We start from the raw sequence: 12,531 nt of genomic DNA, 5'->3' as shown, positions 1-12,531 counted from the left end.
CAGTAAACCGCGGACCATCCAGTAATGCCGGCTCTTTTGATATGGCCGGTATATGCGGTAGTCTTTCAAGCATCGCTGCATCATTGTCAGCACTACCTCGCCCCGCATATTATGAGCCGCCACAGACATACGGTAGCCCCGACACATCGGGAAGGAGGCACTCGGCCGGTGCTGCCATACCGTCAACGGAGTGGGCATGCGACGCACTTTTTGGCATTGACGATGCTCGTTATCCATCTGAGGACTCCCAACTGGAGCTATGTTTATTCTGCGGCAAGGGGTTCATGATGAGAACACTGGACGACCCTTATATCTTCGGCAAGCATCTCGTGTATCAACACTCCTTCGGGAAGTGTGATCTGGACGAAGGCTTCGGGTCATGGAAGGAACTTCAACACCACCTCGAACAGGACCATAGGGCGGGTGATTTCGATGTTACGAGTTCTACGAGCAGGGGACTGACGGGGTTGTTACGATTTGAGAGAAGGATAGGAGTTTCCTCCGAGCATCCATACTTCTCTGATGCTGCTGGTAAGGCTCTCGCTACTGTCGCTTCAGACAACTGATGGCTTCCAGTCATATCAGATTGAGGCTGGGCTAATCATGAGCAATACAGGCGCTTCGAAGAACCTGGAGATATACGAGAAGTACGCCAAGGAAACAGACCTAAGACTACAGACGGAATTGCTGGAGGTTCTGGTGGAGGCCGGTATCCTCGAGTCTCGTGACTTGACTAATCCAAGTTTTCGACCAGATCTTACTTGTGCCATCAAGGGACTGAACTTGATGTGTAGAAATATAACAAGTGGCAAACAGGATGCAAGGACGCAGCGCAGCCAAAAAGCTGCCATAATAGAAGAGCAGCTGATAGTAGCTGGCTACACCTCCGCTATACAGGCACGAACGTGTCCCGATTTTAGACACCTCAACCGCCAACTGCTCGAGGGCTATTTGTTGCCACGGAAACCCACCAAGAACCGACACCGCGACAGCAATGCATTTTTCTCCTGCGTCTGGACCATGACTGATTCGCGTGGAAGGTATTGCGGTGGCTCTCTTGACCAGGAACCATCCCGAATCTGCTCATGGTGTGGGGATAAAGTACTCCCTCCGGCAACCAGCACACACATAAGACACACAAGGGTTGGTCCTGTACATGCAGCAGTATTTGGCCACCACTTGATGGAGTCGCAGGAACGCAACCAATCATCAAACGGGGTCATCGCCGTGCCTCGTGGTTTGCGCGCCTCGCTAGCCACGATGCAGGATCACTGTGGTAGCACCTTAGCGCACCGTATCAGCATGTGGATGCTGATATCATTTTCTCGACTCGGCTTCTCAACGCGAGCTGTTGCGCACCTCAACCTTGATCGTGGCACATCGCCCGCCGCCCCAGAAAGAGGGTGGAGGCAGCGACGACGACGCCGAGGGGAACTGGGTCGTCCCGGTACTCCGCTTTTGGAATCGTGATGGACTGCCGATAAACGACAAGCAGACCAACGGTGGCGGTGGAAACGGCAGCCCCAGCTCCGAGGAAGGCCCCGGGGCGTGTTTCTGGTCGTCTAGCCTCGCTATGCGCCCAGCCGCCAGTACGAAGCTTGTCGCCATGGATGCGTACCACAACAACAAATGCAAAGAGCCTTTGATTCCAGTTTCTGCTCTACTATCACCAGAGGACGATTACGATGCTGATGGGCGATCGGCGTCCCCCAACAGTGCCATTTGGAGCCAGGAATATGAACCAAAGCCGATGGCAGAGTTGGGGAAACGGGCGGCAAGCCCCTCGCCACTGTTCGAGTTCACTGCTGGGCCCAAGAGAAGAAGAACCCGAATGAATGACTGAGCAAACAAATGGAATACAAGTAAAATGATGAAGAAGAAAAAGGGTTACACAGCGTGACGATGTGGGCGGCGTACTATTCTACACCTTCGGCAGTGAGACGACACTGACGGCCTCATACTTGGGGAACTTCGGATGCAAGCTAATATATCCTCGTGGCATACAGTCTTTTATGAATGCCACGAATTGTGCTCATTGGGAGTGCTTAGTGGGTACGGCCCCAGTCTTCCAACCCAGCAATGTTTGTGTACAGAATTTTAAAAGTTGAACATGAACTCATCTGGAATATTGAGACGGACGTTTACAGTACGAATTTACGTTGCACGCATCAATGAGCTCACCTATAGATGATCGAAAACGTGGGAGGACACAGTAGATCGTGTGTATCATTATCAGAAGCATCTGTCTTCCCCTATGCGATGGATGTCGCATGCCGGGTTTTTTCGCACACAAGGTGAAGTAGTGTTTGCCAAATCATGAAGCCTTGTGATTGTGAACTCCTAACTACCCGGAAACCATCATAAATCCGGGATTAAGCCATTCTCTTTTGCAACCCAACCCATGCCAAACCGATCTCAGACAGTTTATGCCGACTTGAGGATCTCGGCCATCTTGTCCTGCACACGCTGGTCACGCTCAGCCTTGGTGAGCTTCTGGTGGCGGTACTTCTTGGACTCGGCCTTCCATTCGTCCTTGGACTTCTTGGGGGCGTCGCTCTCGACCTTCTTGAAGGGGTTCTCGCGGATGGCGGCGTGGGCCTCGGTGTAAAGGTCCTCCAGACCATCAGCCTCAACATCGTCGTCAATGTACTTCTGGAACTGCGATCGGTAACGCTCCTCATCATCATCGGCCAGAGTCTCCATGTACTCAGCGACGTGGCCACCCATGATGTACTTCTTCAGGGTCTCGGCATCGAGCTCCTTGCTCTCCATATCGAAACCGGGGAAACGGTTCTCGGAGTGGGGGATGAGAATACCACCGTCAGAGGCACCCTTCATGGCACCGAAGACACGGGCACCAGTGGAGGTACGGGCCAGACCGACATCGAGGTGGGCCTTGAAGGGGCGGCGCTCCTCACCGTCCTCCTCAGCGGCCTCAGTCAGGGTGTACTCGCCATCAGCCTCCTCAACACCGGTGAAGGTCTGATCGAGGCCGAGCTTCTTGAGGACACGGCGGGCGATCAGGAGACCAGTGCAGTAGGCAGCGGCCCAGTTGGTGAGACCGTGCTCAATGCCGTAGGCGCGGAGCTCGTGGGAGTAGGCAGAGGCGAAGACCTTGTCACCAGTAATCTCCGAGGTCACGATCTGCATGATGATGTCGCGGTTGGTGAAGCGGACCACCAGGCGGTACTTGGGGGCATTGTACTTGTTCTTGGCCTGAGTGATCAATCGCTTGCGGGCGTAGTAGTCGGTCTTGCCAGATCTTCTGCGCTTGTACTTGGTCTGGAAGCGACTGTTGGGGGAGGATTAGCCAACTGAGACCACCAAGGGCTTGGGGAGCATGGGAGAAGAAGTCAAAGTTACTCACCTGAAGTACGCGCTGTTCTTGAACACCTTCTGGAACGGCTGTAATCACGATAGACCTCGAGTCAGCAATTTGCGCTTCAGAAGATTGTATGGTGATGGAGATCACGCTTCCGAAGCATCTTGCATAGACTCTTTGAGAGAGACAAAAATCACAGATACAATGAGCCGTTTCTGGCATTGATTGCACTGGACGCAGCGGCATTGCGGCATAGCGGATTGGATTTGCAGGTAGCGAATGATTCGGATCGGTTTTCAACTTACCATCTTGTCTGTTCGTGTCGGTTTCCGGTGCACGATACAATGTTGGTCTGTTTGGCGGGTTGTTGGGTGATGGAGTTGAAGGAACTGGAACCGTTTTTCTCAAGCTCGAATTTCTGCGAAGAAGAGGCTTGTGGGCGCAAAAAAGTCCACAACCCTGGCCCGGCTTGGGTGTGCGTAGCGAGTGTGGTGGGGCACGAAATTTACAACTTACAGGCGAGGAAAGTGCGGTTGGGTACAATTGGCCCTGACGATCTCTTATCTGAGAAAGTGTGGGTTAGCGATAAGCACACCTCTTTTCGCTTTCCTCAGCCATAAACGTCAAGCCACACATTCATTGATAGGTCCATCAGGAGCAAGCCACAATTCAATGAACCGAGGCTCAGTCATCCCGTCCCGAGGACATCATATCACGACGGGGCACGCGTGCAATGTTCTCAAGTTGGCTACCCATCTTGGCTAGAAATTCTTCATAATCACCTCAGGCTGAGACCCGACTACTGGACTCTGATACTACCCTACTTCATTGTTTTCATGTACACTCTGAATACACTGAAATGTCTGAATACGCTGAAATGGCTGCAATAACACAGCCAAAGGTCATCTTATTCGACATCGGTGGGGTGGTTGTAAGTGCCCGCTATCCGCTCCCTCCAGTCCCGTCTCTCCACACAAGATGAACCCTAGAGTTGTCAACTACATGTATTTCCCGGGAAATAAACACCCAGCTTCAAATGGCACATTTGTGTGTATATCTTGCTAATGATGAATGGTGTTTGTGTTGATGCTTAGGTGGTATCACCATTCCAAGCCATTCTTGGTTATGAACTTAGCCTAGGTATCCCTCCGGGATGGGTCAATTATTCCATTTCCAAGACCGCTCCGAACGGATACTGGCACAAGATCGAGAGAGGTCAGATACCCATGGACGACACCTTTTTCGCGGGTTTCAGCGAGGATTTGCATGATGCCTCGAGATGGGAAGCATTCTACAAGTCCCAGCAAAGCAAGCACCCCAGCCTGCCAAAGGAGCTGCCACCGGTGCCCAAAATTGACGCGAGGTGGCTGTTCAACTACATGATGTCCAGCTCGACTGGCCCCGATCCTTGGATGTTTCCGGCCCTGAAGAACCTGAGAGACAGTGGCAAGTACATCATAGCTGCCGTCAGCAACACCGTCATATTTCCGCCCAGCCACGCCCTGCATCAAGAGGATTTCTTCAGTGGGCCCGTGAAAGAACTCTTTGATGTTTTCGTGTCCAGTGCACACGTTGGATTGCGCAAACCAGACCCGAAGATTTACGAGTACACGCTTGGTGAGGTGAACAAGTTCGCCCTGTCTCACTCCGGGGACGAGAGGGGCAAGTCCTTGCGACTCGAGGCGGGCGTCAGGCCGGAAGACGTCTTATTCCTTGATGACATAGGGGAAAACTTGAAGGCGGCCAAGAAGGTTGGGTTCCGCACAATTAAAGTGAACTTGGGCAGGGCTTTTGAGGCTGTAGACGAGCTTGAGAAGATTACTTCCCTGAAGCTTGCAGGAGACCATCCCAGGATACCCATCAAACCCAGATCTGGTGGCCCTAAAGTCAAGATCTGACTTAATACCCATCCTTGTAACTTCATATTCTTCCTACGAAACATACATACCTACTGTGTCCCAACGATAGGCTGAATGGACATTGAATATCGTCCTCGTAGCTTAAGTCTCTAAGGGGTAGGAAGTGGGTAGTGTTGATTGCTGGGTTTGGTGGGACCTACTACGTAAATGACCCAGACTGCCCGTTCGACCGCGGCAGTCGCCCAGTTGATAAACCACCTCCACAAACACCTCTCCGCATAACTTCCACAACGATCGATTCAGCAACCAGCAACAAGTTCGCGGCATTTTCGTTTCTTTCTTTTTCTTTATTTTCTCTTACACTTGACTTTCCTCGTTACGCATACACTTGCCAATACTCGTGCAGATTTGTGCTAACGTTTCCGGAGACAATGGCCGCTGCAGAGAACCCCTCCAAGAAGCCCCGCCTTGACGCGGACGCTGCCCTGCCAGCGCTCCCTGATGGACCTGTCATCTACAACCAGATCGTCTTGCTTGGAGACTCGCTTTTCCAGTTTTCTACCAAAGTCTCGGACGGCTTTTGTTTCCAAGGTGCTATTCAAGACTGTAGGTCATCCCTGCCACTCAGAAAGTATACTCAGTCTGCTCACTGATGGCATCAGTGTGCGTTCGCCGCCTAGACGTGATCAACAGAGGCTTCTCAGGCTGGAATACCAGGAACGTAGTCAGATACTTGGAGAAGATCTTCCCGCCACTTTCTGAGGCTACTCCAAGGATTGAATATCTGGTAAGTTCCCCGCCTTGGCAGCATGTCTTCGTGGTGGCGTTATCTGACCATGGGCATTTAGCTCGTGTTGCTGGGAGCGAACGATGCAGCTCTTGAACTGGACACCTGCTCGCAGCACGTGGACGAAGAAAAGTACAGGTCAAACTTGAAGTCCATTATTACACACCCCAACATAACGGCCCACAAGCCTAAGATCCTGCTCGTGACCCCTCCGCCATTGGATGAGATCATGGCCGAGATGCAGGATAAAGAGAGTCACGGACAGGCGGCTCGACAGGCAGCCGTGAGCGCCAGGTACTCCGATATCGCACGCCAAGTAGCCGCCGATGTCCCTGGCACTGTGTTGATCGATCTGCAGAAGGCCATCATGGATGCGGCCATTGCAGCCACCCCGGATCTGGATGATAAAGGGCTCAGCAAGGCTGGTCTACCGCTAGGGTACCCTGGCAGCATCAGGGGCGGCTTAGAACAGTTGCTGCCGGATGGCCTGCACATGAGCGGTCAGGCGTATCGTGTGTTTTTCGACGCCGTGAAGGAGCATATCGGTCCCTTCCCCGAGAATGACACCACGGGTTTCGTTCTGCCTGAGTGGAGGAAGGCCAACCCTCTAAACCACAAGGGTGAGAAGATTTACAAAAAATGAGACTTCGCGTAGAAGATGAGGCTTTGTGTGAGGTGTCATGTGGTAAGATCAGACCAGCTTTGTGGCTTACAGGACGATAGACTCAATATCAAGGCATGGATACATCATGCAGTCAAGGCGCACCTGCGCAACCGAAAGCCGGCAATTGGCATCCGGCTCGCCCCGTGAAGATGGATGCAGGAGAATGCATCTGTTGCAGAAACCAAATATGATATATGATATTAATCCTTAGTAGTGACATTAACCGGGTTTGAGCATCTGCGCTAAGCTACGGAATGGCATCCGGTGCAGATCTCGCTTCGGCTGCCGACATCAACACCGTGGGTCCTCATTGAGACGCCACGCCGCTGAGGTCGCAATACCGTCAGGTATTGCTGGAGATAAGACTTGACCGTTGCATTGTTGCTCTGACTAATGATAGCTAGGAGCAGGACGGATGCCAGTTCCGGCCAATGATTACGCGTGGCGCGCTGAGAATTCTCCAACGGGATCACAGTGTAAGTGTGGGCTTGTTTTGATATCACAGACGTACAGCTGTAGCAAACATCATGGGAAGTACGAGGTCAAGAAGGGGTGACAACGGACGATACACCTCTGATAGATTGAGTAAGGTAAGATATATGATGGTATCTACCGCCGTCAACCGATATTGGTAAACACTGCGGCTGACAATAAGGCAGTGTAACCTAACGGGCATTTTGTTGCCAGGACACATAGTTTGTGTCATGCAACACGATCAACCCGAATCTACGGGAACAATGCATCAACGTGCCTAGACTCCCGAGAAATCATCCTATTATGCAGGTATGCACGTCCGTATCACGCCTCCGATCACGCCTCCGTTGTACAGGCCTTATTCTGACAGATGAGGGAATAAGTTCCGGTGATACGCGACACTCGGATTGATACCCGGCCGCGAACCCTCTTCACGTAATAGAAGGCAGGTTCCCGTGGTTTTCAGAAGCTGCAATAGGGAATCCTGCCATATACACCCCGTTTCACCGCTATTTGGCCGCATGGGAAGCTGAGTGTGGCTGCAGCATAGCTGCATCCTCGTCCCATTCATCTCAAGATTTCAAACACGCTGGAATACCCTCTCGACGTGTACAAAGGAGAAATGACACCACTACCTCGTGGCAAATGAGCTTTCGATAGATCGACTGTATCATCGCTCGATCCCACAACGTGTTAGGTACTCGTACCTGTGAGACGATGATACCACACGACGGCATATGCAGATAATACTACATATCTTCATCAAATATCAAGTATGAACCCAGGGTGACTTGGCCTCCTCCGGATCAGCGCATTAGTTCGGGCTTCAATTCTTTTTCACGCGCAGGTGCTGGGCGATCGGCTGTTGAGGCGACGGAGGAGACGCTTGCCTGCTTTGACCTGGTGGATCTTTCAAGGGCTGTTTGCTGACAATTCGCCCCCTCACGTCCCGTATCTCCTTATTGCGTAAGGGGGAAAAGAGTCCGGACAAGGGCCACAATCGAAGGGGCCGAATAGTTGCTTGTACCCTCGCATATCCATGACATAATATCTTTCGATCTTGACGGACCATGGCATTTCAGGAGACGAAGAGGGTCGGCCCTCCTCAGCTTGCTTGTTCAGGGGGGGCTGGCCACCTCAGAGATATCATAGCTCTGGGCGAGTATATAAACCTCGAGGGGGTCAAGCGGACGGGCACTGAGTTCCCTCCTCAAAGCACCACACACAGCCCCTTAAACGACTACTTCTTTCCCTTTCTACCTCACCATCGAAGACAAAAATCATACTCAAAATGACTACCTCAGCAGACGCTCAAGTCCACCAGTACTCGCACATCAACGGTTCAACCGAGGATCTCCTGGACCGGCTTGCCGTGTCAGAACTATGCAAAGGGTGGCCAGTATATCGCGATGCTTCAGAGTGGAAGAACTACCGCAGCTTGTTCTGCAAAGAGGCCATGGTCTGGACAAGTGAGCAGCACCTTCCACTTCCCCTCTTCCTCTTTTACCTCTCTACGACATGGAGCATTCCTCAAATACACACACAAACACATGTCATCATGAACCAAAACCACAGAGTTCACTTAGCTAACAGAAGACAAACAGCTTGGAGCAAGGGCCAGACCATTGACAACTTCATCGCCATCTCCAAGCGGGGCAAGGACCGCGGCGACTTCATCATGCACCGCGAGTGCGGGACCCTGGTCGAGGTCTCCCCGTCGCACCCGGACCGCGCCATCGGCAAGATGAAGGCGACCATCACGCAGCGCTTCCAGACCCAGGGGTCGCAGGCCAACGTCTTCTGCCCGCGGGGGCCGAGTTCGACGTCGACTGTGACTGCCGCTTCATCTTCTTCTGCGTCAAGGAGAAGAAGAAGCCTGACGCTGGAGCGGGAGAGTGGAAGGCCAAGTACGTCAAGCTCTTCTACGAGAAGGACAAGGTGGTGCCCGTCGACGGCAACCGCGCGCCTACGTTCGACCAGGAGCTGCTGGCGTCCTTCCCTGAGGGCTACCGCCACCTCGCCGCGGCGCAGAGCGGGCTGGGGTATCCGGTCACGCGCTGCCTGCCCACGGCGCGCGACCACGGCGCCTGGCATGCCATGTACGGCAAGATGGAGCAGTGGCTCGCGGGGTCCGATGTCGACCTGCTCTGCGACGATGACGGGGATGACGACGGCAACAGCAGTAAGACAGTCTCCCCCAAGAAGACTGGTGCCAAGAAGCGCAAGGGCGCTGATGACGAGGAGCTGCTCCCTCTGGATGACCGCGAGATGACTAGGGTCAAGACTACTAATGGTGGTGGCACTACCAACGGCTATCACGGCAGTGGTATTGCTCTCAACTGCGGGCTCGACTACGAGAAGAACGGACTGGGCAAGGAGATCAGCATCGAAAGCGTGCGCTGAATCGGGCTTCAGTGTTGCTGAAGAGCTATCTTTGGAATCAAAAATGGGGTTATGTTAGGTCAATAGTAGATAATGACATCAATGGAATATTGAATTACAGTTGCAGCATCCGCACCCCCTGAATGAATGCCACTTATCCGGTATCTTTCTCAAATTTGGGTTGTCGGAGTTCGGATGTAAGCGGCAGTCAGCAGTCAGGAGGTCAACGGCCGCCGCCACATAATCACAGCTTTCCCCCCTAGAGAAAAGTCAAGTTGCCGAACAAGCGTGTCCTGATGTGTCCGGGTCAGGTTTCGTCTCTCCATTCCTACCGAGAAAGCAGAGGTGCTCAAGCTGACGATGCCGCCCAATGGCGCTGATAGGGGGGGCTTGTGTCATTTCCTCTTCCTTCTCTCTCTCTCTCTCTCTCTCGCGCGCGCGCGCGCGTTCCTCTCACGTTCGGGACTTGGGGGGTCCCAGCTTACGTTCGAGTGCTCAGCGCACCCACATCGCATAAGTGCAAAAAGGAATCAATAAGTATCCATTTCGAATGGGGATGCGGTGAAGCCATTCTACGGGGGGATTCAAAAGTAAAGCGCGCGATCTGCGGCTTTTCATGCTGAGCGTGATAGGCGCCTCTCGAGACCGGCAGTGAGGAGAGGAGGAAGTTGAGCAGTCGGCAGAGCTCCCGATGGCTATTATTACTAGTACCTGCTGCTTATTTTGCAAGCATGAGTTTGTATGGACCCAGTCATCCGATCTTTCGCGCGAGTAAGTTCTACATTGCTTTTCTGCCACGGACACAGGTTCGAGACGATTCCGTGAGGTTTCGTACTGGGACTTGAAGAGTTGGGTGAAAGGGTATAGCCGGTCTCTTCCCTATACATACGGGGTTTCCGTTGTCTGTAACACACAGATCCTGAGGCGGGGAAAAGAGGTGATCTCCGGCGACAGCCTCACTTTTTCTGGTGGATGAGTTGGCTAAGCTAGGGGCTGGCTCCCTATTTGCTAATCCATTTAGTTTAACGAGGCAACGAGGATGGCATAGCATACTAAGCCTCTACTCTACTCTTCGTCGTACTACATATGTCTTCGGGTGAAGGGTCTCGAGTTCTAGATCTCCTTGATGCACGCAAAAGGATGATGTGGCATCCTAGGCCGTTATACTATAACCTTAGCATAATGGTTTCGCATAATGCGGCCCATATACGGTATTGCACGATTGGTGGCTTTTGGGCGAACGAGGAGAGGCCGGTTCGCGGAGGGTTTTTTGCCCAACTGTCTATTAAGTCTATCTGCCTATCTACTCGGTCAGTAGATAGGCATCGCATTGGATCTGCCACTAGCTTGGCGGTTCGATTAGGCATCTCTGATTCCAAATGCAACCGCATTCTGCGATTGGATGAGTTTTCTGCATTGAATGCGGCGCAATTGGTTTTGACGTTAGTGCCTGTTTCCTGTTCTAGTTCGCGCATAATCTAACGTCCGTCATCTGCACCGAGGCCTGATGCTATCCTATCATCTGTCGGCTCGTCTAATGTGGGAAGCAACCACAGTAAGCAGGGTGCAGGCAACGTGAAAGTTAATCTCACATCTCCTGATCAGTGCTGAACGATCAGTCCAAACTTTGCTGTACACTGATCTGATCTATGGTACGGAAAGTCGGGCCAGGGCGCGGGTAAACGGCTTGGCTGGGCTCACTCACACTTTCGGGAGAATTAAATCGAGGACCTAGTTGTCAGGCCTCTTGAACGATAAAGACTCTCCTCGAAAATTGTTTAATATTTGTGTGCCGATTTCTTTTTTCCATGTCAGCATCACCACTTACGTACGTACGCCGTGCAGATCGACTCCTATTTCGGTGACTAAACAAGAGGCGTCATCCATTGTGTTTTTTTTCCGGAACTGCCAACGAAAAAAGGCTTGGCCTGGACCATTTGGGCACTGGCCTCCCCACGATTGGTTGGGTGGAAATACTGGAACTTATCAGGGCCCCTTGCCGGTCCTGACGTGATGCTGCATGGGCAGATCCCATTGGCCTTCTTGGAAATGGCGGTCATCAAGAAAGGACCAAACCTCCGTAGAAAGCACCGCATTGCCAATTTGGAATCGTGAGCTGTCTTGAACGGGTGCAGTCAACAACACGCACGCCCAATAAGGGTTTTTCAGCATCTACTGTAGGTGTATTCCAAAGACCGGCGGTAGGTAGGTACTAATTACTGGTACGTAGCGTAGTGCGTGGAGAGTTGAACAGAAGACCCTTATGACGAAGTGACAGTTGATGATGGAAGGGTCAACAGACCGTGGACACCGACCGGTCCAAATTGATCCATTTGATTGATATCCATCAAATCCCAACGAACTGAAGATAAGGTTTGCTGAACCTTTGCGAAACTGCCCTGGGGCTTGGACCTTCGTAGCTCCTCGGTCCCTAACTGGTATTGAGTTTTTCCCATCGTCGCCTACCGAGGACGATTATAGAAAGCGTCGATCTGGAGAATGCCGATGCCTCCGAGGGGGGGTCTCCAGTTTTCGCGTCTCGTCCCGCACGCTGCCCGCCATTCGAGTGCCGTTCCCGGAGACGCTCAATCCATCGTGCCACGGGGATGGATCGGCCTGATCGACAACCTACCCAGGTTCGAGAGTGGCAACCCGATGATGCCGTTGTCAACGTAAACGTGCATCACTACCGCCAATTTTTTTTTTCCGGCTTTCGGCCAGGCACAAGCAAACACGACTGGGAAATGCCCATCAGATGGCTGTGGTTCCCTCTCCACCGCCACAGCACAGCGAGGTTGGATGATTGCCCACCACCTTACCAGCAAGCAGTATTCCAGTTTGCCGAGCTGAGCGAACTCACAACAACTCACCGCTGCTGATACGACACCTGGAGACAGCGCCAATCTGCAATGTATCGAAGGATATACCCGGTTTATTAGCGAAACATAGCCGGTGGTTGACGTGTCGCATAGGGTGCTGAAAGTACTGAAGGTATCCCATCCCGGCCGGGCTCCCCACGACACTAGCCATCTGTGACAAAGTA

The 12,531-nt window shown here is 52.4% G+C and overlaps 5 protein-coding genes across 5 annotated transcripts; 3 read left to right on the top strand and 2 right to left on the bottom strand.

Annotated features, from left to right (window-relative positions):
* Positions 1-1,338: 1,338 nt before the first annotated feature.
* On the bottom strand, positions 1,339-1,608 carry PG994_010050 (uncharacterized protein; the record flags this gene model as incomplete). The annotated part of the gene is made up of 1 exon (XM_066861459.1): positions 1,339-1,608. One exon carries the CDS (start codon positions 1,606-1,608, stop codon positions 1,339-1,341), a length of 270 nt encoding a protein of 89 aa, XP_066710569.1.
* An 816-nt stretch (positions 1,609-2,424) lies between these two features.
* On the bottom strand, positions 2,425-3,630 carry PG994_010049 (60S ribosomal protein uL18; the record flags this gene model as incomplete). The annotated part of the gene is made up of 3 exons (XM_066861458.1): positions 2,425-3,292; positions 3,368-3,405; positions 3,628-3,630. The coding sequence occupies 3 exons, from the start codon at positions 3,628-3,630 to the stop codon at positions 2,425-2,427; spliced, it is 909 nt and encodes a 302-aa protein (XP_066710568.1).
* Positions 3,631-4,199: 569 nt separating this feature from the next.
* Positions 4,200-5,220, top strand: PG994_010048 (HAD-like domain-containing protein; the record flags this gene model as incomplete). Its single annotated transcript, XM_066861457.1, has 2 exons — positions 4,200-4,253; positions 4,417-5,220. 2 exons carry the CDS (start codon positions 4,200-4,202, stop codon positions 5,218-5,220), a joined length of 858 nt encoding a protein of 285 aa, XP_066710567.1.
* Positions 5,221-5,612: 392 nt separating this feature from the next.
* Positions 5,613-6,611, top strand: PG994_010047 (uncharacterized protein; the record flags this gene model as incomplete). The annotated part of the gene is made up of 3 exons (XM_066861456.1): positions 5,613-5,787; positions 5,844-5,968; positions 6,030-6,611. The coding sequence occupies 3 exons, from the start codon at positions 5,613-5,615 to the stop codon at positions 6,609-6,611; spliced, it is 882 nt and encodes a 293-aa protein (XP_066710566.1).
* Positions 6,612-8,397: 1,786 nt separating this feature from the next.
* Positions 8,398-9,509, top strand: PG994_010046 (catabolic 3-dehydroquinase; the record flags this gene model as incomplete). Its single annotated transcript, XM_066861455.1, has 3 exons — positions 8,398-8,575; positions 8,711-8,901; positions 8,925-9,509. 3 exons carry the CDS (start codon positions 8,398-8,400, stop codon positions 9,507-9,509), a joined length of 954 nt encoding a protein of 317 aa, XP_066710565.1.
* Between the last annotated feature and the right edge of the window lie 3,022 nt (positions 9,510-12,531).

The sequence above is a fragment of the Apiospora phragmitis genome (genome assembly GCF_038363925.1).
Source record: "Apiospora phragmitis strain CBS 135458 chromosome Unknown utg000010l:1.0-9815664.0:1.0-9183399.0, whole genome shotgun sequence".
In the NCBI taxonomy this organism is placed as follows: Eukaryota; Fungi; Ascomycota; class Sordariomycetes; order Amphisphaeriales; family Apiosporaceae; genus Apiospora; species Apiospora phragmitis.
Note: the sequence above shows the minus strand (reverse complement) of the source record. Positions and strands in the feature narration are given on the sequence as shown.